This window comes from Rhamphochromis sp. 'chilingali' (assembly GCF_963969265.1).
Source record: "Rhamphochromis sp. 'chilingali' genome assembly, chromosome: 11".
In the NCBI taxonomy this organism is placed as follows: Eukaryota; Metazoa; Chordata; class Actinopteri; order Cichliformes; family Cichlidae; genus Rhamphochromis; species Rhamphochromis sp. 'chilingali'.
Window position 1 is genome coordinate 14,430,487 of NC_137938.1, and position 25,986 is coordinate 14,456,472.

Below are 25,986 nucleotides of genomic sequence, written 5' to 3' on the forward strand. Positions count from 1 at the left end.
TTTTTTATCCCCAAGCTGATCATTTAAAAATGACTAGGTCCACAGAAATCTGCTATATTTGTGCACTTCAGGGTATCAGCAGACTGTATTAGAAAGCATCATAATACTATCACTTCCTGTATTTCACTACTACAAGTTGTGGTTGACTGTTCGAAAGCCAATCAGGTTTAGAAAGTTTTACAAGTTGTTATCAGTGACTGCAGCGGGACTACACAAACAAACTTATCTGATCTTATATATAGATAATACTTTTAACGACCATTGTTAAGAATAGGTAGACCGGAGAGATTAAATAATTGCATTATGGGAAATTGAGGATCCAGGATTTTTAAAAATGTGACCCCATTTTAGGCATTCATCCCTTCACAGATGCTCATAACTTGTCTCCTAACAACCATGTGACTTTATTATGGCACATTAATTCCATGAAGTGCATTTAAAATGATCCACACACTGATTTTGGTTGCGTAATGCCAGTGATAACTAACGGATAACAAAAAGCGAAGTAAATACAACCTGAAGTGTTTAACCAGTTATACCGCGCTTCATGTATGACTGTTGCATTATACTCTGACGCATTCTTGTTGTTTATAGCCAAAAGGAGGCGACAACCTCGTTTTATTTTAAATATATAAAAGACGTTTTTTTACGGCAGCTTAAAAAGATCTTTACATAATAGCCCTTTTTTTTTTTCAAAAGTGAAAATAATCACGAGAAAAGCCTGAACAGCAACTGTACACAGTATCGCGTGTGTTGAAAGGAAAGTCTGCATTGTCAGTGTTGTCCTTAAGTAGCTTCTCATCGTGCCCTGACAGGTCATGTAAGGACATTTTGGCACGCAGCCGGATCGGGGAAATGATGAGTTTACGGCCCGCCGCACACGCTGTTTGACACGCAGTTACTCTAAGGATATCACGGCCAAAACAAGCTCACACCGAGTCCACTGTAGTGCTGTTAAATTGGGCATTTTGTAGCCTAAAATTTCTCCCCAAAAATTTTAAGAGCACAGAGAGAGTCGCCGAGGAATGACGTCAGGACGTATTACATTGAATGATGACGCCGTTTGATCATTAAAAAAATCTGCCGTTAAAAAAAAAATCAGAGAATTGGGTCAGCAAACAGCACGGTATGAATGTAACTCCCGTGCGTTCGTTCGGTGGTTCAACTTTGACAAAGAAGCCCCCGCTTTGGCGTGAAGTAACCTGCTCCGACGGGGAGAGAGGGAGATGTCCGGTGTTTTCCAGCATCTGCCAACGACAGCCGTAGCCGTTAGACCGGTCCGTCTGTCTGTCTGCGTCCCTCGGCTGGGTTTGGGAAGACCCGTTTGCCCGGATAACGTTAACGCTGCTGCGGTCCCGGGCCAGGCTCGGGTCTGAGCGGTTAGCCGGGGGAAAGCAGAGACGCCGACAGATACCACCAGAGAGGAGCTGAGAGCTGCTCTGCTGAGACCCAGGAAATCACTCCTCGCCTTGTCTCGACAGCCTGGTAGCAACACAGTGCACATTTCAGTAGTTCCAGTAAGTTTACCGCCAGACGTGATCAATAATTATGACTGGCCCGGCTAACACTGGCTAGTTGGCCCATTTCTTTGTACGTGTCGGATGCTTTAGAGTCGAACTAACCATATTTTGTTTAATAATTCGTAGCTTGAACGTGGCATTAATAATTATAACGAATGAGCTAGCTCACACCTCCACATTATTGAGTTGCTAACAGTTGATGCAAATGAGCGCATGATGGCAGAGCAGCGTAGCATGCCGTCCACACCTCTGTGTAATCTGTTAGGGTGACTTTACCAGCAACAAGTCAGGAGAAGTTGGCTCAAAGCGTGTGCAGAGGCGTGTTAGAGGAAAATGTTTGCTTATTTGCTGTAGCACTTGTGTCACAGTCAACAACCTGGCATCCATAAGCTTTTAAGTTGAACTCTTAATTCGCAAAGACACATGCAAAGTGAATTCAAATATTATTTTTGAGCAGGAAATCTGTGCCTTAAAGCGAGATGTAAATAATGAAATAGATTATGATATGATCCCCCTACCATAATTGCTTTAATATATCCTGATCTGACTAATTTAAGTCATTTTAGCGGCCTTTTTAAAAGCCCTTGCCAAACTTATAGTCTCCACAACTACAAGATGTATTCTGAAGGCCTCAAAGGGCTCTTTAGAACTTGACAGGATGACGCCACACACTTCAAGATCACAGATGTCAAAGTTTAAATAAAACAGAACTCACTGTCACTTCCGAAGAAGGTTGTTATCACCGACACCTAATCTCAAACAGCTGACTCAAATTTTATGGATCTCCTTTGTTTATCTAAATGTAAATTTACTGTCATTTATTTGAATATCTTCTTCAGCTGGATTTAACTGTTTCAAAGTGGATCCAGTCTCTGCTTGTTCAGATTTTTTCACGTGACTGTATATGAGGATGCGGCCCCTTTTAAGTCCTGTATGATTATTTCTTGTTACCTTCTGTGCCCAATGTATTATGTGTAACACCTGTTATTAATAGTCTAATAATAACCTGTTAATAACATGTGACATACACTGTCTGAATGCTGCTTGTTTTCAACGGTCAAATATACCACATGTATCAAATCACTCATCAAATCTGATTAAAAAAAAAATGCTTAAAATTTAGCTGAATTTGCCTTAAAATGAGATTTTGTTTTTAACAATCTTCTCACTCTTTGAAGTTATGCTTGTAGCACCATGTTTGCTGTTGCAGTATCTCCCTTTTAATGTCTCTGGTATAAATTCACAAGTGTCTGTGATGACTTTAGGAGGCAGAGAACTCAGCTGATCAAGTTTTAGTTACACCTCACAATTTCATGCAGTTACATCATCATCTGAAGGACTGTGCAGTTCGTAGCCTGTGCAGTGCACTATGTAAAAATATAACTTAACTGGCCTAGTTGTCTCACTATTATAACATCATCATTAAGTCACATCACACATCAAGTAATTAAAGACACATATTGCAGTATACTGATGAATGAACATAATGAATAACTTCATTCGAGATGAAAAAAGAAATCACCTCATGGGGACTTCATCTGCAGCATAGAGTGGAACTCACTGTGTTAATCAATGATTTGTTTGGGTGATTGTTTAATCTTAAATAGTGACTGCTGCCGGTCAGCATGATTCCATAGTAATGCTCTAAACTGAAATTGGTAACAGTATCAGAGGTTAACCCCACCGTCATTGACCCCTTTACTGCTAGTTAAGTGGTAAAAGCCTTAAAGATGAAGTGAAAGTCTTATGTGGGTTTTATGAATCATATCCTGAAGGTGGTAATTGTACAAAGCTAGTGCAGCATGTGTAGCTCCAGTTCATAGATGTCTCCTAAATGCATGACATTTAGGCAATCATTAAGCTTCTGTTCTTAAAATAGCGCGAATGTTACAGACTGTGGTGTTGCAGCTTTCCTAAGGATTGCCCGTCCAAACCGGGGGCCTGAAGTCATTTGTTAATAAAATCAAACACAAAGAATAAAAGAAACAATAAATAAAAACCCGTCCAGTCATTTTGTAAGAATAAGTTGGAGTTTTAAGCCTTCAGCGTAATTACGCTTTGTAATTAATTAAACCTGCATTCACTCAGGTTAAATAGCTTGGGCTTACTTGTAATGCCCTTCCCTACGTGCCTCTTTAAAACACTCAACTCAGTAACAAATACACAGCTGAAAACTGAACTCCTGTCCCACACACAGTTTCTTACCTTTGGCAGCAAAGGAAAGATTTGATAACAACAATAGGAACGCTTAAGCAACAGTGGGCAGATTATTTGAATAATTGTTTTGTCTGTGTGTGTGTTTTTCAACAGAAATACAGAATTCAAGGACTTTAAAGTGGGAGCACGTTTGCTTGCGATATGTGAGTCTCGGCAGTTCTGCCACGCATCTAGTTTTGCCGGAGAAGTAAAAAGTTTGGTTTGACAATGTCGAGCCGCCGGAAATCCACCACACCTTGCATGGTGGTGCCCTCTGATGTGGTTGAGCAGGAGCAAGAGGAGGTGGAGGAGAAAACAGAGAAAACGAAGGAGGAAGATGCTGGGGAGGAGGAGGAGGGAAAGGTGAAGGAGGGAACGGAGGAGGGGCTGACTGCAGAGGAGCTGGGGCAGGCTGTAGTTGTTGTTCCTGCTCCACCAGATTCAGGTAAGACTCTTTCTTGGTCTCATTCTCACCTGACAAACCTGTAATATACTTAGTATACACAGATGTGCTGTAAATAATGAATGCTGCATTATTGTTACTGTTTATACTACAGATGAACCTGGTGTATCTACTGTAGACAACAGAGAGGCTGTCGGTCCGTCACTGAAAAGCAGCACTACAAATCCTCCTGAGGATCTGAGCAGCGATCAGCCCACCCACGAGCAACAGTGTGACACCCCTGAGGAGGGGGGAGCAGACCCCGCTGCAGTTGCTGCCATCTCTCTCAGCAAGACCCCGATCATGAGGATGAAGACCAAATCTGAACCCAAGAGAATCGCTGTGTCCCTGAAATCGGCAGACGAGGCAGCGGAGGCTTTTGGAGGAGGTGGCGATGGAGAGTTGGGTGGGGAGCAGGAACCCATTGAAGCTCCTCCGGGGCCGATGACGCCTGTGGAGATGCTCATGCACGACTCCATGAAGCTCGGGGGAGGCGGCTTGCTGATCACCCCTCAGTTTGAACAGCAGAGGAAGTCATCCATTTTAAATCCTACAGTCCTGCCTGCTGGTCTGGCACAGGTAGAGACACTATATAATGTCATGTGTTTTACAGCTGTACGAATTCCGATTTTACCAGTGCCTGTGAGCAATTAATGCATGTGGTGAGACCCAGCAGCGGTCTGTACCTAAAACCTGCTGCAAGCTTTTGGACAAAGGGTTGCTGTAATGTTAAATATCAACAGCATAATAGCAGCCCTTCAGCTGATAAATATTCATTGCCTCGTTCAGGAACACTTCAGCTGGTCAGAAGCCTGCCAAATAGAGCTTGGACACCATCTCTCCTTTAGCTGCTCTACATGGATAACATTTCTCATTTCCATCCCTCTCTGTCTTTGTTCCAGGTGCTCTCTGCCTTCCAGGCCCAGCAAAACACAGCAGCAGTTCAGCCCCAGCTGCTGATTCCACTTAGCAGCATCCCCTCCTACAGTGCCGCTATGGACACCAACCCTCTGCTGGGCACCACATATAAGAAGTTCCCTTACCCCTCCATGGCTGAGATCAGCAGCCTGGCAGCACAAACACAGTTCACAGAGGAACAGATCAAGGTACCTCTGCGCATAAAGCTTTCATGATTTCTTAGTTCTTACTTTGAATATTTTTCACACATTTAAGTAAGTAGGACTAAAATCGGATATATTGGTGAGTCACCAGTAAGGAATTCAGAGGCTCATTACTGATAATTACTTTTGTGTTATGGCCATCATTGTTTTTGTAGTGTAGTATTACTTGTTGTTTTACAAGTGAAAAGCTTCCTCAATTGGAATTCCCATTTTTCATCTACAAACGGACTGTTTTAAAGTATACTTTAAAACAAAATATTAGAGTCAGATGTGCTCGATCTGTGTCGCAGGTGTGGTTCTCAGCTCAGAGGCTGAAGCACGGTGTCAGCTGGACTCCAGAAGAAGTGGAAGAGGCCAGGAGGAAGCAGTTTAATGGCACGGTGCACACTGTGCCTCAGACTATCACTGTCATACCTGCTCACCAGCTGTCGGCTGCTGCTAACGGCCTGCAGTCCATCCTTCAGACCTGCCAGATAGTGGGCCAGCCTGGCCTCGTGTTCACACAGGTAGGTAAGGAAAAAACACGTGTTACATTTGACCCAGCCTTAACCTGGCTTGGGTTTCTCAGCTTTTCATCTTGTCTCAGGTACAATGAACTAGTCTGAATGAGTAGTAATGTAATGCAAAGGAGTAATCAATTACAAATCCATCTAAGAAGGTGTGCGCATATGAATAGCTTTCCTGTTGATGTCACAGTGACGATTTGAAAATGAGCACATCACTTTAACTGTTTGAAAAACCAATTCCATAAAAGCTGGCTGCGATTGCATTCTGAATTCCAGTAATACTAAATTAGCCACTCAGAAACAACAGTACTGATGGACACACAGACTTCCCTCGTGCTTTTACACCCAATGTTGACGTTGCTTTGCATCTCTGGAACCGAGCCTCTTATACCAAATGAATGCAGAACAAATAGGTGAATTATTACTCTCACTTTGGTGTGTGAGAACTGAATTCTTTCTGAGTGAGCTGGATGTTCTGACCTCTGTTGATTTTGGTCTTTAGCCAGACATGAGAGGAGATGGGAATTGGAGTCTTGCCAAAAAAGCCACTAGCACAAGTACATGAAAACATTACAGCGGTTAAACACTTAAAAAAAACACTTTTGTTTTATAAACACGTTTTCCCTTTAAACAAAACATCACATCTCTGTCCTTTATTATTTTTTTCTGATGCTATGTAGGTTGGCCCAGGAGGCAACCTTCCAGTGACCAGTCCCATCACCCTGACAGTGGCAGGGTTGCCTAGCCAGTCCCAGAGCTCCAGCAGAGTTTCCTGCCAGCCCACCCTGACAAACAGTGAGCTGAAGCGGGCTACCACTATCCAGCCTCCCTCTCTTTCACCACAGGTGTGGAAAGCACTTACAGCTCGTGCTACCAAGAAGAACCTTTAATGGCTTTATAATCAGTACACAAAAATGACCTTGTGGTGTTTCTTTCAGCTAGAACTGTGTTGGAGAAACAAAATGTAAATAAAATGTAACTTTTTCCTTCTGTCTCTAAGGAGAACTCAGCCCTCAGTGTTGACACATTCAGCATGCGACCTAAGAAATCCAAAGAGCAGCTGGCGGAGCTGAAAGCCAGCTACCTGAAGAACCACTTTGTCACAGATGCTGAAATTGCCCGATTGATGAAACTTACCAACCTGACGAAAGGGGAGATCAAAAAGTGGTTCAGTGACACCAGGTACAACCAGCGCAACTCCAAGAACAGCCACGTCATCGTGTTTCACGACGGAGGTGGTAGAAGCGGGGGCACATGTAGCAGCGCTGCTAACACCACCATTGTTATCGACTCCAGCGACGAGACCCCGACATCACCCCATCCTCCACGTACACCTCCCGTGAAGGAGAAGGAGACCCGTCCCAAAACGTGGAACCCGTTTCCAGACTTTACCCTGCAGAAGTTTAAGGAGAAGACGCCGGAGCAGCTTGTGGTGCTGGAGGAGAGTTTTGAGAAGAACACCACACCTTCAGATGAAGAGCTGAGCCGTCTGAGGACGGAGACTAAACTGACACGGAGGGAAATTGACGCCTGGTTCACCGAGAGACGAAAAATGCCATCCGTCAGCACCTCGTCTCCAGATTCCTCTGAAGGAGGAAAAATAGAAACAGATGGAGCAAAAGCAGGAGAAGGGGGAGGAACAGGAGCAACGGCCTCTTCTTCACCTCCTGCCTCCTCATCTCGAAAAGGTAGTCAAACTCCTCCTGGGAATCGCACCAAGCATTTGCCCAGCAGCAACAAGAAGGACATTAAGGACAAGAGTAAAAAGACTCCGGAGCAGCTCCATATTCTGAAAAGTGCCTTTGTTAGGACCCAGTGGCCCACACCAGAGGAGTACGATCAGCTGGCAGAGGAAAGCGGCCTTCCTCGCTCCTACATTGTCAGCTGGTTCGGAGACTCTCGGTATTCCTGGAAGAACGGAAACCTGAAGTGGTTCTTTCAATACCAAAGTGGCAACATCGAAGGACCAAACAGCGGAGGTGGGAGTAAACTGGGAAGCGGCAGTCGGAAAAGACGTGTACGAAATCGTGGGTGGGGACGATCCCGAACCAGGAAGCAGCCAAGAAGGTCCACCTCTTTAAGTTCAGATGTCGACCGGCCAACCCCATCAAAGAAGTTCAAGACTGGGAAGGAGATCCTGAAGGAGTACTACTTGAAGCACCACTTCCTGAATGAGCAAGATCTGGACGAGCTTGTCACCAAGACCAACATGAGCTATGAACAGGTAAGAACAAGTAACTCCTAGGACCACCTTTCCTCTTAGGTGAGGAAAGTAAAATAATAATAATAACAATAATAACTGCAGAATTGAACAATATTTCTTTTTTAAAATCTCTTCCTATTTTAGCTTATCCAGCCAAATGGACGGATGCAATGGTGAGGCATCTGTCCATCCGTCCTTCATAGTGCAATTCACAAGAATTATAAATATTGGTCAGATTTTAGAGAAACTTGCACAGCGATCACTTAAAAGGTCTTCACCTAAATTCTGCTCAGTGTCAGGGTTGTATTTATAGTTTTATAGACACGTTTCCCAAGAATCGCTACACCACCTAGGGATGGGTGTCCAACTCCAGGACTCAAGGGCCGGTGTCCTGCAGGTTTTAGATGTTTCCTTGATCCAACACAGCTGATTTAAATTACCTCTTCAACATGTCTTGAAGTTCTCCGGAGGCTTGGTAGTGAACTAGTCAGTTGATTTAGGTGTGTTTACCAAGGGTGATATCTAAAACCTGCAGGAGACTGCCTTTAGAGGCCTGAAGTTGGACTCCCCTGCCCTAGGTTGAGTAGCAATTTTTGGGAAAAGTGCCCATAACCATGAATATGATTCTTGTAGATTTTAATTAGTTTTAGTTTAATTATCTTTAGTTTGTGCAATTTAGTTAGTATAGTAACAGGAAAACTTGTAACCTCCTTTCTGTTTGTCTGTGAAGGTTCTCAGTCATCCAGGTCATCGTAGTCTAAGGAGCTTGGGAAGAAAAGCGGCTTCTCGGATGAGAGGTGAAACGTCTTCAAGCAACTTAAAAAAGTCCAGACGCTTTTCTTTTTCAAGCTCCTTAGACTCCTTTCTGTTCTTCACTCATTACAGTAGCCTGTGGACTGTGTTGGATTATGAGCTTGATAAGCTTCTGTATTATTGACATTCTGGTTTTTAAATACTTTGTTTTTACCTAAAAAAAAACCCCTTATGAGATGATTTGGTATACAGTGGTCCCTCGTTTATTGCGTTCTAAAAATAACCCGCGTTAAGTGAAATTCGCGAAGTAGCCAACTTTCTTTTTTACAGTTATTATAGATTTTGTAAGGCTGTAAAACCCCTCACTACACACTTTATACACATTTCTCAGACACTTTTCTCTCTTGTTTAAACACTATCAGTATTATAGGATGAAACCAAAGGCACCCGCGGTTGCCTTTGCGGTGCGAAACGTTTTATTGGCATTGTTGTGTTTGTTGGGGAGAAAACTTACAAACATACAGTGCAGCACTTCAGAGTCACACTGCTAGCGATCGAAGATTTGTGTAAATTTGACAAGCTGAACGCATTCTGTACTGTACAGGAGACACGGCACAGAGGAGATTGATTGACAGTGGTCTACAGCTGGAGCTGGGCGATAGAACGATAACGATATGTATTGCGAAATAACTTTTTCTCGATAGAAAAATGAAACTGTTGCAATAGACCTCATCTCTCTCTCTCTTCCTCTCTTATAAAAAAAAAAGAACAGCCAATCCAAATTAAGTAGCGCAGAGCCGAACCACGTCACGTGACTTGTGAGCACAAGTGCCAAGCTGCACAAGTGCCAAGCCGCACGTGTGTATTTGTTTGGGAAGCAGCCAGCCGCCGGGTAATGGAGGAAATGAGTGTGCCAACTAGAGAAAAATCAACCGAGAGCTTGGGTGACCAGGTTACCGAAGAGAACACAGATGACGGTTCCAATGCCGGAGAGATTGTCAAAAGGAAAGGCCAGAGAAGTTCCGTAGTGTGGAGGTATTTCAGCTATTTGAAGTCTGACAAAAAACAGAGTAACGCCCACTGTAAATTGTGCCGAAAGCATGTTCCCACAAAGTCTGGAAATACAACAAACCTTTTTTTTTTTTATCACCTGAAGCAGTGCCACCCACTAGAGCACGCTCAATCTCTGACTGAAAGCGCTAATTCGTCATCGAAAACAACCAGGGGGAATCCCTGAGAAGCAGCAACAGTCAATTGAGTCGGCTTTCTCCAGCGTCTTACCATATGACAAAAAAGCTAAGAGACATAGCAACATAACGAATGTCATAGCTTACTGTCTTGCTAAGACATGCTACCAATAAACACGGTCGACAATGAAGGATTCAAGCAGCTAATTAAGGTAATGGATCCTCGTTACCAACTCCTTGGACATAAACATTTCTCAGACAGCGCTTCCAAAGCAATATTAAAAAAGTTAGTCAATTTTGTCTCTTCTTCTGTAAAATAAACTAAGATTTATTTTTAGAATTAATATTTTGTTTCTACGTGGAACTGACAATTTAGCAGTCTGTTTTGTTTGTTCTATTTTGAAACTTAAACGCTTTAACGGCTCCCTTTTGTGTAGTTTGTAATATTTGCCTTTATTTTGCCTAAACTGAAGCCTCATTTTAAGTACATCTACCCTGTTGAACTTATTATGGGAAATAAATATTTAAATCAAAACAAGCTGCTGATTATTTCACATTTTACTTGTGAGCAACGGCACATTTAAATTTTACAAATATAGTTATTTGGGTTATATCGTGATATATATCGTTATCGCCTGAAATGAAAAAAGCATATTGTGATATGAAAAAATCTTATATCGCCCAGCTCTATCTACAGCCAATCAGGACGCAGAACACAATGCTCTGTTATTAAAAAAAAGCATGCAAAATTGCACAAAAAAAATCTGCGAAACAGTGAGACTGCGGAAGCTGAACCGCGTTATAGCGAGGGACCGCTGTATACTGTATAGACAAAATACTGGGCCACCTACATGGAACATCTAAAGGAGCTGCTCAGTTATTGAATTTAGTGCAATGAAGCTCCCAGTCGACACTGGGATGCTGATGTTAATGTCAAAGGAGGTTTGGATCTCTGCAATTACTGAGTCAGCAGAGCGCTCTGTAACTTTCACTTCACGGCAGAGTGTCTGTGGTTCCTAAACACTTCCACTTTGCTGTATTACCACTTACCACTGATTGTGAAACACTGTACCTAGAAATATCTGGAAATGTTTTCAGTGACGAGATCCTATTACAGCACTACGCTTAAATTCAGTGATCTCTGCAGAACAACCTGTTCTTTTACAAATGTTTATAAAGGCCCTTTGTCATGCTAGTTACTTGATATTGTACATCTGCTGCAATGACATTGGAAAAAAGCTGAATTCAAAGATTAAGAGATGTGGCCCAATAATGTATATTTAGTCAAAAGATAATGAGTTAAAGTACTTTTGCCTGCTCTCTTATTTCTCCATGACTCACCGCAATGAATGAGTCCACTTTATTTGACACAGATTTGGTATTTGGCACAGATTTTTCACCACATTCCTTTCTTGAGGCAAACCTTCCATTTATCCTGGACCAGCACTATGCTAGTTTGTGACCCCCTGAGGCTAGGGTTGTCTCTGTGCCACTAGTTAAAAGATAATCAGGATTGTTACAGAAAACGTACTAAGGGTTGCATGGACCTAACTGGTCTTCATGTCATTAACACTCACTAGTAAAGTGAAAGTATTTTCAACCACCTCGAAGCTGAGAAATAACCTTCTGAGGTCACGACCTCCTCTTTCTCTGTTTGTCGAAAGGTGAGGGAGTGGTTCGCCGAGGTGCAGCGACGCTTGGACGGGGGGTTAGATCCTTTCCTGGAACCGAGCGCACAGAGGACTGATGGAGACGAAGGAACACAGGAGGAAGGAGAGGAGACGCAGGGAGAGTCAATGGCCACCGACGAGCAGACAGGCGCAGGGCAGGGAGATGAAGAAGATGAGGAGGAGGATGAGGAGGAGGATGGTGATGACACAGACGACAGTGAGGTTTGGGAGCCATCACGCAGCGTCAAGAAATCTTTGTCCGTTTCTGAAGACTAGCAATTGTGGGGAAGCAGGGTGAAGCTTAACTGAATGTTACAAGAAATACTGTTTGGAGGAATCGACGCTGGACGGCAGTTAGCTAGACCAAGTGTTTTTATCCACTGATTTGCATGTGTAGTTCTCCACATTCATTTGCTTTTCAAGCTGTTTCCGAGTCACGTCTATGTGACACTAAGACACGGACTATTAGCTTTAGATCAATCTCTCACTGTAACTAAGGTGAAAACAAGAATCCGACCCCACACAGAGGCACATGAAACTTTGATAACGCTTATAAAGCAGCACCTACATAATGTTTATGAAGAGGAATGGCGTGAACTACAATCTTCAAGCTGAGCTGAGGATGACAACTGTCAGTGAGATAGGTATCCAAAAATATGTTGAATCCAAACACATCCATTAAACCCTTTTTTTTTTTCTTTTTTTTTTTTTTAAAGGAAGCAAACTGTCTAAACGACAGATTTTGCTCCTTTCTAATTTGCACTCCTTGCCTGCTTAAATGAAGCTACTAAGCTGCCCCCTTTCAGACACTGATGCTGCTTTTCTTCTGGAAGGAGTGTTTGATAAGTTGTGAGCAAGGGCCTGAATTCAAATATCAATTTGTAATTCTGTGAATGCCCACCCTCCTCTGAGCAGTTGTACTTAAAAAGGTGCTTGAAAATGTATTGCAGCTAGATGTCACTGCTGAGCGGTGTATCCAGTGAAACCAGCACATGACTGTGGGATTTCATTTTACCTGTTTTTTAGCACCTGTGAAGAGCAGATCAAGAGAATCAGCAGGTTATTCGAGCTGACATGAATTTGATGATCTGTGTGAAATGATATGAGAAAAAAAGTACCTTAATGCTGAATGAATGCCAAGGCCAGGCATTAAATAACACAGGATGTCTATTCAAGTCTTCCCTTTATACTTGCTCATTGTTTCTTTACTCTTATAGATTTTTAACATAACACCTACAGGTCGGATAGGAAAGAATGCGTTTAATATGCACTGCTTTCACCTTTTGATAAAACACCTCCTGTGATCTGTTCTGACCTTTTTAAAGGGGCTTGTGTAGATCATGAGAATGAGAGCGTTTATGTGAAGTTGAATGTGTTGTCTTCTGGGCAGTGAGCTACAAAGGCACCATTTGTGCACTAAATAAGGGCCACTGGGAGATGGACCTCTGGTTCCATTGAAATAACAACACAGACGCAAAAACTTTGCTGCAGTGTTTTACTAGTTGTGACCTGTACGTTTCCCTAAAATCGTGCAAATAAAAGCAAGTTCTCACCTTAACAAGACTGGAGTTAGCACCACATCAATGATATGAGGCCTGTGAATCACGATGGCTCTGACTCGTACTTTAGAAAAATAAAAGCAAAAACAGTTAGGCAGTATTTCAAATAACAATCTGACTCCTTTCTGCACTGAAGAGAGAAACCTGAAGCACCTAAAGTAAACTTTAAAAATCAATGCACTTTGTCCACTTGTGTTCATAGTGGACTAAATACTGATTAGGCACCTTAATCTCATTTAATTCCATGAAATGGAAGACCAAATCTGTTTTGTATGACTACAAACTGAACCAGTGTTTTGCCTTTTTTTTTAATTTGTACTAACCTGGAATGTTACCAGTTTAATCACTTTTTTAATAATATATTTGTTTCATAGTTTGATGTTTATATGGCTGAAAATAATAGAACAATCACCCAACATGTTGTTTCACTAAATTGCACAATTTGAGCCCAATTTTTCAAGATTTCTTGGTATGAAAATGCATTTGCATTATATGTCTTGTAATCCTGTTGTTGCTTTAAATCAAGGGAACCGTTTCCCGCGTCTCCCTCTTGTTTCTACACCCCCCTGCCCGCTGCTTTACCCCTCTCCTCCTGTGTTGTTTGTCAAATAAGTGACTATTACATGATGCGCACTTCCCAAGGTGTAAACATTAGCAGCGTCGTATTCGCTCTCCGTCTCGGTAAATTGTCTGCAGCGTAAGCAGGCACAGAGGCAAAGGGACTGAAAACTGAAAAACGCTTTGGAAAACTAAAAGACGTTCTTGGATAAAGTTGCTTTCTCTCATCGGAGGAATCGTTGTGATGAAGACGTGGCACAGCTTTCCCTCTGCGGCGAGAAGACTACCAAATAAAGCTCCACTCTCTGTTTTCTTGACTCTTTCAAACTCTTTGCGAACTGTCCCGACTGCTGTTCTTCACTGACAGGAGAGAGAAACCGATGAAGCTTTGCAGGTTAACCTTTGTGCCTACGTGGCTCGTCGCTTGTTTTGAACAGAATTTCACCAACTCTCAACTTTGGAAATCAGTAAACTTAAGGAAGGATTGTTCAAACTAATGATGATGCATGAGCGAGCTCTGCTTTCTGCTGACGCTGTTAGATGCCTAGCTACACTGAAGCTAACATTGGTAACTTCAGTTCTAAGTCCTTAAACAGACACCTTGAAGTTCTGAATTTTGATAGTGTTTAGAACGTATCCCTGGGCACTTGTCGCACTAGAAGTCACTGCGGTTAGATTTCCAACATCTTTAGCTTTAATCCAGCTGAAACCTTTTATCTGTTTGGTCATCATGTGACGAGTGCCTGGTCATGAAAATAACAGAGTCACCGTTTTAAAGAATACTTTTGTCTAATACTGCATGCAATAACCAAGACAAACAACATTTGTACATATTTGGGGTTGGTATACTTGGCACAGTAGAAGCCTCATCCTGGTTAAACTGAAAATGTAGCTTAAAAATGCGATTTGAGGACCTGTTTTCTTTTGAAAATGTTGCTCAAATCACTGGAATATTTGCTAAGTTTGAGCTACTTTTAGTTTAGAGGGGCTTATTTTAATGACTTATTTCTATTTTGCACAACATTTTTAAAAAAAAAACACCCCAAGTGCAGCCGTTTTGTGCTCTTTTCTAAGCATTTATGATCTCATATGCTAATGTCTATACATGGTACAAAATGGCAGTCAGTACTCAATTTAGTCTACAGGTTAGGCTTCATGCTGCCCCCAGGTATCCAGCCCACAGTCTTTTACAGTGTGCTGTTTCATTATTATAGTCGATCTGTTTTGAATGGTTTTTATATGTTTCTATCTATGAAAACTGTCATTGCAACTCTATCCAGTCAACAGTGGACTTCCTGTTAGCAAGACAGGCTCAATATGTACAATAGATTAGTGTTTTTAATTAGAATCAGTTTTAGAGTTCACTGTGCACAAGTGGCTTTTTGGTACTTTGCAAAAATGTAGAATCATAACTCAAGAGAAAAGACATGCAGTCAGCTGGATTAATGTTTGAATGAATTGTGCTTGCTAATAGTGTGTTCATATTTGAGGTGCTAATTAGAACACAACTAATGATAAGATAAGATAACCTTTATTAGTCCCACACGTGGGAAATTTGTTTTGTCACAGCAGGAAGTGGACTGTGCAAAAGTTATGAGCCAGTATTGTTTTCTTTTAGACATAGAAAATCGCACCTAAACATTCTCTGAACATACATAGTTATTACTAAGTCCTTATTATGATAAAATGACAGTGCAGATTATAAACATGGGAAGTTGAGAGTGCCCTCTGGTGGACAAACTGTGCAACGTTAGGACTCATAACATGATTGGTTCTCCTGCCTTTTCTTTGCATTTTAGTTTTTATTGACTAAATATAAATGCTGATACCAGTAGGTCAGCAAATCATTAACATTGACCAGTATTGATCGCTCGGGCTCAAATGTTAATCCTAAATTACTTTATAAACATGCAGTCAGAACCATAAATATCTGGACACTGGCACGTTTTTCTTTTGTGTTAGTGCCTATGTACAGCACCACAGTTCAAGTTGATTTTAAATCAAGCAATCTAGATGTGATGTAAGTGCAGACTTTCAGCTTTAAGTTAAGGCATTTAAAGAAAGAATTGTATTAATGGTTGTACAGTTTTACAGCATTTGAGTGTGTCTGAGAGGAGAGTACAACCCTGTAGACTTTAAAATTCATTCTACTAATTCTGTCAGCAGTCACATCATCAATAAATATTAGTGATGTGGTCCCATTAGCAGCTGTTCAAAGATGTTTTCTGGTAAAGTCTAATCTGGTCTTACAGTTCTTGAAGCTATAAATACACAGATGTGTAGCTTATATCGAGGCTGCCGTGTCTTTTCACTGAGTTATGATTTTATATCCAGCATTCATCACGTATCCCAGTTAACCTTGTGCTGTAGAGCTAAAAGCTAACGTTGTGATCTGAGTAGTTTACCTGCGGTCCTATTACGCTCATGTCATATCTGTACCTGCTGTACTTCTGCTATAGTCCTCACTTGTTTTCTGTATTTAAAGGTAGTTAGCTGAATGTTTCTTACAGCAATCCAGATGTTTTCACTCTACAGCTGCCAGCTTTTTGGTTTTAGAAAATACACGTTGTCAGATTTGAAAATAACTGTGGACATGAATTGATTTTTTTCTAATCTCACTGTAAAGTTTTTACCTTCTGTATTCTGATCAGATTTTTCCTTCATGTCGGTGCGGTTTGCTTTGGATCCCAAATGTTTTCTTTTCTGCATCAGTACTCTGTGTACCTTCAGATCTGTTTTTGCTGATTCATGACAGTGTCTGGATGTAATTAGTTACAGTTGTTTCTCCACAGACACAGATAATGCAGGACGAACACATGTACGCTCCACTTTAACCAGTGGTTTGAAGCCATTTCAATATATCGCTCCTAAATTTAACTGCGGTACCCACTCCTATAGCTGTAAATAATCTCCTGATAGGCTTTGACTGGAGAAGATTCTCTGAATGAAACTGACCTACTGAGGCTTTTACAAAGTTGAAATCCTTGTTACTCTGCGTCTGTGGAACCAACATTTCCACTAACTTAAAGTTTCTGTGATGACCTTTGATTAATCCTGGTGTGTGTGATTGTTTCTCCAGTGTTGCTGTAGAAGGCTGAAAATACTCTGTGGTCCCTGCACTCCTCAGCTTGTAGCTAGCAGCTGTGAGACATGAAATGTGTGCAATGTTAATTTAAAATCCCAGCTGTTATTGAGGCTCTGGCTTGATAGGTTGATTTAGAAAAGATTTATATTTTATACTTGTTTGAGGACAAAACCCAATAAATTTGGATCAAAGGATGTGAACATGTGAGAAGCATTTTGCTTTAAATAATGAAACATGAAGTTTCAGGACATTTAAATTCAGATGTTGTGCAGAAAGTCTGGCATAGTGTCCTGTTAAAAATGAAAACATAAATTCTTGTTTCCCTACATAATGATCCAGCTGTGGAAATGTCACTGAAAACCTATTCACACAGCTTCCACTGGTGAAGTAAGTTTCCTGGTATGCTAAAGTATTTGCACGTGGATGGACGCACAATGTAGTTTGAACATGGTGATCATAACAGTCGTGGTATGTTCACATCTGCAAATCAGATGTAAAAGTCTGGGAATGCTTTGCCTACTGAACATAACAGCCTCACTCTGAGTGTAAACAGGAGAAATGAATATTTTCATGTTTTCTGCTGTGAGGGAAGTGACAGAAATACAAATCCAGCTCTGCCTCAGAGAGGGGATCATATCAACATCAGTGTGTCTACAGAAAACTCCAGAGTGAGGGTAGAAGTCTTTTCTTTCTCTTATTAGAGGACACATTTGTGCAAAGAGTCTAAAGTAAAGATGCTGTGGAGTCTGTTGTTCATCACTTTGATTGGTAAGTGGATCATTTGATGTTCCTGCCTGGCACAGTGATGTTTCAATGATCGTTATAAAGAATGAAAAAGATCAAATATAACAGTTCAGTTTTACTGTGAGTTGATCCAAACTGCTCGATAAAGCAAAAGTCGTTTCATTTAGTTTAAAGAGGATTTGACTTTAGTAAAACCAGTTTCATTTCTGAGTGTTGAAGGATGGTTTACATTCTGTGCTTTCTGCTGTATTACCAAACAACAATATCAGAGCTGGCAGTAATTCACTCATTCTTACATCGTTCTCTGAAACTTCACAGGAAGATCAACTCAACAGGATCCAGGTAAGAGTGCATTTCTAATCAGTTTCTTCAGGTTATATCAAAAGTATGATGGTGCTTCTGTTCTGAATATACTTATTTGTAAAGTATTTAATTTTATGCCTTTTAAATTATTTTTATATATTTTTCTCCCTTTATTTATTTGTGCATCACAATATTAATTGTGTGTGTGTGCTAAATATGGTAGCTACAAAAGACTTAATCTGATTATAAAGTCAGAATTCAGATTCATTATTTAGGAGTGAAAAGAAGATTTTGATAAAGAAACAGCAAAAGCCTTAATCTGAAGTGTTAGTACCACGTACATCATCTTTTTTGAAAACTTTACTTTCTGTTACATCATCAGGATGTAGTCCAGGATGGGAAACTATCAAACTGGATGACAAAGTGGCATTTCAGTCTTCAGTCTACACAGTAAATGGTCTCAACTACACTGCTGACAGAGCTTTGGACGGAAATAAAGAAACATGTTCTAACACTGTAGGAAACCAGCCCATCAGCTGGTGGACAGTTGACTTATTTGGTCTATATGAAATTTCCTGCATCAGCATTTACAACATAAATCAACACAATGTTGATCTAAGAGACGCTCACATCCTCATCAGGAACTCATCTGAGAGAAATGCTGCTGACACCACTGAGTAATACCTTCATCTTACTTTGAATCATTCTGTTCTCAGTCAGGCTCCAGCATGTCCAATGTTTTTAGATAATTTTATGAACATTTAAATGCATTTAAATCCAGTAATACAGATAACCCTGTATCAGTTCTATCAGATGAAATAGGACAGGGGTGTCAAACTCAAATACACAGTGGGCCAAAATTCAAAACTGGAACAAAGTCGCGGGCTAACGTTAATATTTATTTTTAAAAAAATCTTCCTCCAGATATAGGAATGAATCTTTTCTTATGGACTCAAATAAGTTTTGCTGGAAAACTGAATATGGAACAAGCAAAGCTTAATACTAAAAAAAATATATATATTAGCTGTTTAATACCAGTAGGCCAGCTCTAATAATAATTTGGTATGGCTTCGCGGGCCAAATGTAATTAGGCTGCGGGCCAAATTTGGCCCGCGGGCCAGAGTTTGACACCTATGAAATAGGAGGTCTAATATGGTGTGATGTGGTTTGGAGTAATAATCACATATATGTGAAGAATATAAAAATCTTTATTTATTCTCATTTTCCTTTGTTGTTTATTTGTAGGTGTTTTCCTTCTTTCTAAAATGTTCTCAGACAGCAGCTCACATTTATTATCCAGCTGTTCGACTGTCTCCACTGTTTACAGCATGATTTAATCAAACAGAGCCAGAAACTCTTTCTGTACATCTGTCCAACCTTTTGTCTTTGTTTACAGGTGTGCAACAATTAACACAACTACTAGAGGAGAAAATAAAACATTTAACTGTGCAAATGGAACAAAGTGCTTCACACACTGCTGAGTATTTGTAAATGTGTGCATGAGGGCAGGAATGCATGTTTGTGTCTGTGTGAGCCTGTTTCTCTAAGTCTATGTCAGGCTACCCCCAGGTGTGGGGCCGATCTCACCACACTCCATACCAGTGGTTGATGCCCTCAGGCATCGGTGCGTTGGTGGTTCTCGGTGTCCAGGGCTGGGCACTTAGGTATGTACTGGGTCACTCCCGGTGGCTGTTTGGCGGGGCCTGGCGCCCGTGGCTCGGTCGGGCCCCTACCAGAAGGCAGGGGGCCCTCATACCTCGGGTGGCTGGGCCTGGCACTCTGCCGCAGCTGGCTGCCAGCACAGCCTGCGGGCACGTCACTGCAGCCCCCTGTAGCTTCTGCACCGTGGCTGATTGGTGACCTGTGTGTTGCTCAGTAACATTCAATATTTTTTTATTTACTCGTACTTATACTTATGTAGGTTGTTGCTGTGGTCTCCCTACTGCGTTGTTCTCTTTTTGATTGTTTTTCATATTTTTTCCAGCAGGTGATCCAGCGGATTTTTTAGTGTCTTCTCTCACTGTCCCTCCCCCCCTCTGTTTTTCTTCCCCTCTGTTTTTCTTAAACTTCTCTTGTCTATGTCTTTCCCTTTCCTATCCCCGGTCATGTCTGTTCCGTTTGTAGTAACTAAAAAGTTAAAAATAAATAATATAACAAAACAAACTAAAATAAAGTAAAAAGATCAATCAAGTGGACTGTGATTGCATCAGCCACACATGGACAAAAGTCAATTCATTTACTTTATTAGTTTGGTTTGCACTTGCTTCACTAATATAATTCATTAATGTTCTTACTTAAACCGAGCACTGATGTTTTTTAAAAATGTTTTTTCTTTTATTAATTATGTTTCTCTTTGAGTTACCTGGTTTTGGGAGGTGGCTGTTTCCTGTCTGGGCAAAAGGCTTGGCCAGGAACAACCAAATACTTATGAGAAACAGGGGTGTTTTAAGTTTAGTTGTGTTATTTTGTGCTGAGTTAGTGTTTGTTTTTTGTTTCCCCTGATTGTGTGTAAATGTTTTGGCCAAACCACTATAAAAGCTACCCTCCTGTGTCTTTGTGTTTAGGTCAGTTTGTGAGTTGTTTCCACCTTGTTTAAATTTCTGAAAATGACTTTTTGTAGAGTTGTATTTATCTCTTTTATGGGTCCACTAATTAAATTTTTGAATTCTGTCTTTCTTTCTTTTTAAAAGAAAACTTTGTTAGGGGGTTAAGGGGCAGACAAATGGCAAACGGACACTAGCTTAAAAGGAGATGGGGGTCAGGGTGTCAGCACCCCTGGCCACTGTACCAGTGTTTTTCCATTGTGGGGGTGTTTACTGTAGGGGGAGGAGACCAGACACTATAACTGTAGCTGTTGTGTGGAATTCTTGAGATCAGCCTTTAGAATAGGACTGCAGTGAACTGATCTCCAGATACATCTGTAAGGAAAATCGGTAATAAAAGGATTGTGTGAAACTTGCAAACATCTCTGCGTGATCTCTGCCAAGGCAAAAGGATCGGAGAGACTGGCGTTGTCTCAACAGTCCCTTACATGGACCATGGCAAAGCCATTGGGAATTTTTCTTGGCCTTCAGACAGTAGTTCTGATTGCTACAGTACTGAAGGGGGTAAGTCAAAAAGAAAAAAGAAAAAAGTGCTTGTCACACGTGCACATCTTGTGATCCAAATTTATTGGGTTTGTCCTTCAACATAGTTTTCAGTCATGTGACTTGGCCAATAGTGGACAGTTGGTAGTACTGCAGGACAAAAGTGTTGCTACTGGATCATCTATCCATGGAGGAATAACGAAGACATCAAGAGAAACTATAATTTTCAGGGACTTGTGATTCATATTCTGCCAAATTCAGCTTTATTTAAATTCCTGAAAGTGACGTCTGTCCCAGAGCTCCAGTTCAGTGACATCTATTTGTATCTTGCAGAGGTTCCCTCACCTCTCACTGCTGCCAGGATGAAAGCTCACTGAAACAATAAGCACAGAGTCCTATTAATCACCAATAACATGAATTCCATCATGTACAGTCTTGAAGTGCAGTTCTCACTTTGATTTGTGCACATTAAATACATTTGGTCATTGGAGCAGAGAAGCAGCTGGGATATTCAAAGTAAAGCAGCATCATGGTTTTTGCTGCAAAAGCACAGGAATCTGCATATCAGACTTAAGTCCTGGTGTGTTTTATTATCACAGTGTGAAGTTCTTGTTTTTTTAAAAATAAAAATCGTAAGTCATTTTAATCAAGAGTTCCTTTTCATTGGTACTTGGTTTCAGACTCAGGTCTGTCACTGTGTTCATGTGTAAAAGAGGGTGAAAGAGTAGTGATAAAGCACACAGCTCAGTGAACATGGAGGTGTGTAGACCAAGGAGACAATATTCAACCTCATCTGGTAGTTCAGTGCTTTGAGCAGTAGGTGGCGCTGCTGCATAAAATGAGGATCTGAGATTCAAACATGAAGCAGCTCCTGAGCTCAGAACTGCTCCTAAACCAATTTCAACACATGAATCAGCCTTCAGAAGTGATCGTGGCTCAAGAGTTGGGAGTTCGTCTTGTAATTGGAAGGTTGCCGAGGCGCACTGACAGAGGCGAGGCTGCCGGACACAGGCGCCACCGGGCCCTCTGACCACCACCAGTAGGCAACGGGTGAAGTGTCTTGCCCAAGGACACAACGACAGAGACTATCCAAGCCGAGGCTCGAACCGGCAACCTTCCAATTACAAGGCGAACTCCCAACTCTTGAGCCACGATCGCCCCAATATAAATAGTTGGACTGGTAGTAGCAGGATGTAAAAACAATCGAGTTGAATGGACCAGTGGAAGCAAAGAGGGTTTTAACAGAGGAGATAGAGAAGGAGCAGGAAAAGGCTTTTTTAGTAGGTTCATTTATTTTTATTAATGTTAACACAGCAGCCTGACTCTCAAACTCTAAACGTCTGCTGATCTCAGTGAATGTAACAGAGTTGCCTCCTTTCCTGAGATTTGCAGATATGCATAAAGGTCAAGCAGCACACTGTAGATGGAGCTCTGGTAGAAAGCAGAAAACCTCCATCATCAACCACAGTGTGTTATTTGGAATCTACTATAGTGAAATATGAATAACTTTTTTCTTTAAAGTGGCATCACTTAAAGATTTAGTATTTGGAAATGATTTCATATTAAATATTGATTTTAAGTGGCGTAGCTGGCCAAGTATTGCTAAGTGGTGTCTTAAAGCGTATTGTTGTGTTAGAATGAGAGTCTGAGGAGGAAAATATTAGACTGGAAATGTTGCAGATGTTGATTTACACTTATTTTAAGAACATTACAATATTATTATAAACAATGTGGTTACTTTTTTAATCTCTGAATTTAATTAGTTAAAGTTCATGAAGGTTCATAGAGGTTACATTGACCATAGTACATGCTCAGAGTATATAGCATCACTGGTTCCTGAAGTATTTTTTTGTGGGGAAAAACATATCTGAGCTCCTCTGGGTCTTTCACACAAATGCACCCTGGTCATGGATGTGTAAGACTCAGCTTTGCAGTTTGTCTTTACAAAAACCCGAAAAATTTGTCATTCTTTTTTTTCTTTTCTTTTGCCTGTCCTATTTGGTTCTTTAGCCATCAGAATTGTTGTCTGAAGACCAACAAGGATACCCAATGGATTTACTTTGCCAAATGGATCATCGTGGCATTGCCGTATTGGTCCATTTGACTGACCTTTGTTTTTATTATTTATTATATTTTATTTTCAGATGTTACAGACGGGACAGACATGAGTGAGGGACAGGAAAGGGAGAAAGAAAGAGGAAGGAAAAGAAAAACAGAAGGGGAGAGGGACAGTGAGAAAAGGGGGGAGAAAAAAATCTCCTGGATCACCTGTTGAGAGAAGAAGAATAGAAAACAAGCAAAAAAAAAAACCCAACCAGCATACTAAACACAACAGCATCGCATTAATCTAACCGAGCAGAAGCTAGAGGGGGCTGCACCGGCGTGCCCGCCGGCTCTGCCGGCAGCCAGCTGAGCCAGAGTGCACCGAGCCGCAGGGCCAGAGGAGGAGGAGGCCTGACCGAGCAACAGGCGCCAGGCCCTACCAAGTAGCCACCGGGAGTGAGCCGGTACATACCCAGTACCCAGCCCCGGACACCAAGAACCACCAATGCACCGACCCATGAGGGCATCAGTCACCGGCAGGGAGTGTGGTGAGGGGAGATAGGCCTTGGAGGGCCTGGGAGTTCCCAGAGAGGTGGAGTCTAAGACCCGACCTGACAAATAGACACAGACACACAGACACAAACATGCATTCCCACCCTCATGCACACATATACAAACACTCAGCACTCACCCAACGTAAGGATTGACATAAATGGACATGTACACACAATCACACTCCCCAAACATACTCTATACCCCGGGTCCAGGTACCCTCGCCCCCAGAGGGGGAAACAGAACCCAGACCCAAGAGATGTTACCCTTCCCCCCGGGGTGGAGGCAAGCAGACCGTCCCAGGCTCCGCAGCAGCAGGGAGGCCAATCGGACAGCTAACATCTCTTCCCAGCCCCCCCGCCCCGATGGCTAGCAGAGAACGGGGGTGTGTGAAGACCCCATACCTCCCTCCTCCCGCTCATGTGTAGTGTTGCTGCGTGTTGTTCTAAAGTGCATTTAAAACAAGGGAGAGCATGGTGCTGCTGCCAGAGAGCAGCAGGTGTCTCCCCTGCACCCTTGTGACACACCCGCACCCCAAGGACCTACTTGTGTGGGTGAGTGTGGTGGAGCGGGAAGAGGGAGGTAGCCGGGGATGGGGAGGAAAAGGAGGGAGGGGAGGATGCCCCTCCCTAGGGCCAGCTCCCCCGCTGACCCCAGTAGGTACCCCCGTCCTCTGGTACCCACCAAGGCAAGGGAGCCCAGGTCCATCCAGACCGGGGCCTACGGTAGCACTGCCAAGCCCCACAGGACCCGGGGCAGCCCACCCTACCCCACCGCAGAGGAAACTGTACCCACCCCAACATTCAATCGTCTCCCAGACTACACAAGACTACAGACACCCAGGTTAAGTTTATTCTCCACCTCTCTTATGTCTCTCCCCCACCTGCAGAGTGGACTCCTGCAAGGATGGAACAACCTCCCCGCCAGTTGAAGAGCCCCCCAGTTAGGCCGATGCACAAGAGGCCCCCTGCGCCAGGGCTGAGTCCCCGTGCACCCACCCGCTCACAACCTCGGTGACACACCGACGAGGACCGAAGCCCCCAAGGCCCAGCCAGAGCCCCAGCACGGAGGCGAAGCACCCCCGAACCCCAAACCCCCACGCCTGCCCCGGATCCACTCAGGGGCAGCCAGGCCACCAGGCCAGTAACCTACGTCCACCAGTACAGACCATCCTCCAGCCCCGCTGCACGCAGCCACGAGGAGAACAACCTCTAAGAGCGACCAGAGCCACTAACCAGGTTATGAACACAACCCCCGGGTTAAGCCCTCCAGGGATAATGTCTCTAGGGGTCCTCCAGGCGCCCTAAGCCTGTCCCAACTCCATATTAACCACAGTAGCTGAGGCAGGACCAAACCACGACCCCCTACCCCCGCTAAGTGATGGAGCCGATCAAAGGAGCCCAGAGGGATTGATCTAATGTGGTGGCAGAGGCTATATCGAGACTAATGTGATCCATTAGAAGTTTCTATATTGGCTAGAATTAAGATTATTTTTATTTTTCCAGTTCATGAGGACCGTTTTCTTGGCGATGCATAGGGCAGTGAAAACCATGTGGACTGTAGTAGTTTCTGTAGTGACCTCATCCAATTTTCCCAACAAGCATACTAAAGGGGAGGTTGGAATTTTACATTTCAGACACTTTGATAAGTCTTCACATATCTCGCGCCAAAACTTCTGCACTGGTGGACAGAACCAAAGAGTGTGGATATAATTGTCTGGTGTATTGCCTTGACAGTGTGAGCAGTTGTTGGAAGATGTAAAGCCCATCTTGAACATCCGATGACCTGTATAGTGCACTCTATGTAGTGTTTTGTATTGTATTAATTGCAAACTGGGATTTTTAATCAATTTAAAGGTTTTTAAGCATACCTGAGACCAGAAGTTTTGGTCTAAGCTGACTGATAAATCTGCTTCCCACTTTGCAATAGGAAGGGATATTGATTCATCTAACTTAGAAAGTGTTCTGTATATTTTAGATAATAATTTGGGGGATTTAAGAGTAAGGAAATGTGCCGCACTTGGTGGTGTTTGTAATTCAACTTGACTGAGGTTAAATTTCTGTTTTACTCTGGATTTAATTTGTTGATATTCTAAAAATCTTTTCTTGTTGATCCCATATTGTGCAACTAGTCTGTCAAATGGAATAAATTCTGTTCCCTCTAATATATGTTCTAAGTATTTAATTCCTTTACAACTCCATTCTGGGAAATTAATCATATTATTGTTTTGTAATATGTCAGGGTTATTCCAGATAGGTGTACGTTTGCATGGGATTAATGAAGACTCCGTTATTTTTAGAAACTCCCACCATGCTGTCAGAGAAAAGATGATGTTGATACTTTTAAAGCATTCATGTCTTTTGATGTTTGAGCTAATAAATGGTAGGTCTGAAATCTCTAGATCCTTGCATAGTGCCTGTTCAACATCTAGCCAGGGCTCATCTAAGAAGGTATGTTT

General features: G+C 42.2%; 1 protein-coding gene across 1 annotated transcript; it reads left to right on the forward strand.

Annotated features, from left to right (window-relative positions):
- The first annotated feature begins 109 nt into the window (after nt 1-109).
- Nucleotides 110-20,508, forward strand: zhx1 (zinc fingers and homeoboxes 1). The gene is made up of 8 exons (XM_080895661.1): nt 110-1,517; nt 3,831-4,161; nt 4,274-4,737; nt 5,061-5,264; nt 5,570-5,785; nt 6,466-6,630; nt 6,786-8,009; nt 11,593-20,508. Exons 2-8 carry the CDS (start codon nt 3,945-3,947, stop codon nt 11,872-11,874), a joined length of 2,772 nt encoding a protein of 923 aa, XP_080751787.1. The 5' UTR covers nt 110-1,517; nt 3,831-3,944; the 3' UTR covers nt 11,875-20,508.
- The last annotated feature ends 5,478 nt before the right edge of the window (nt 20,509-25,986 follow it).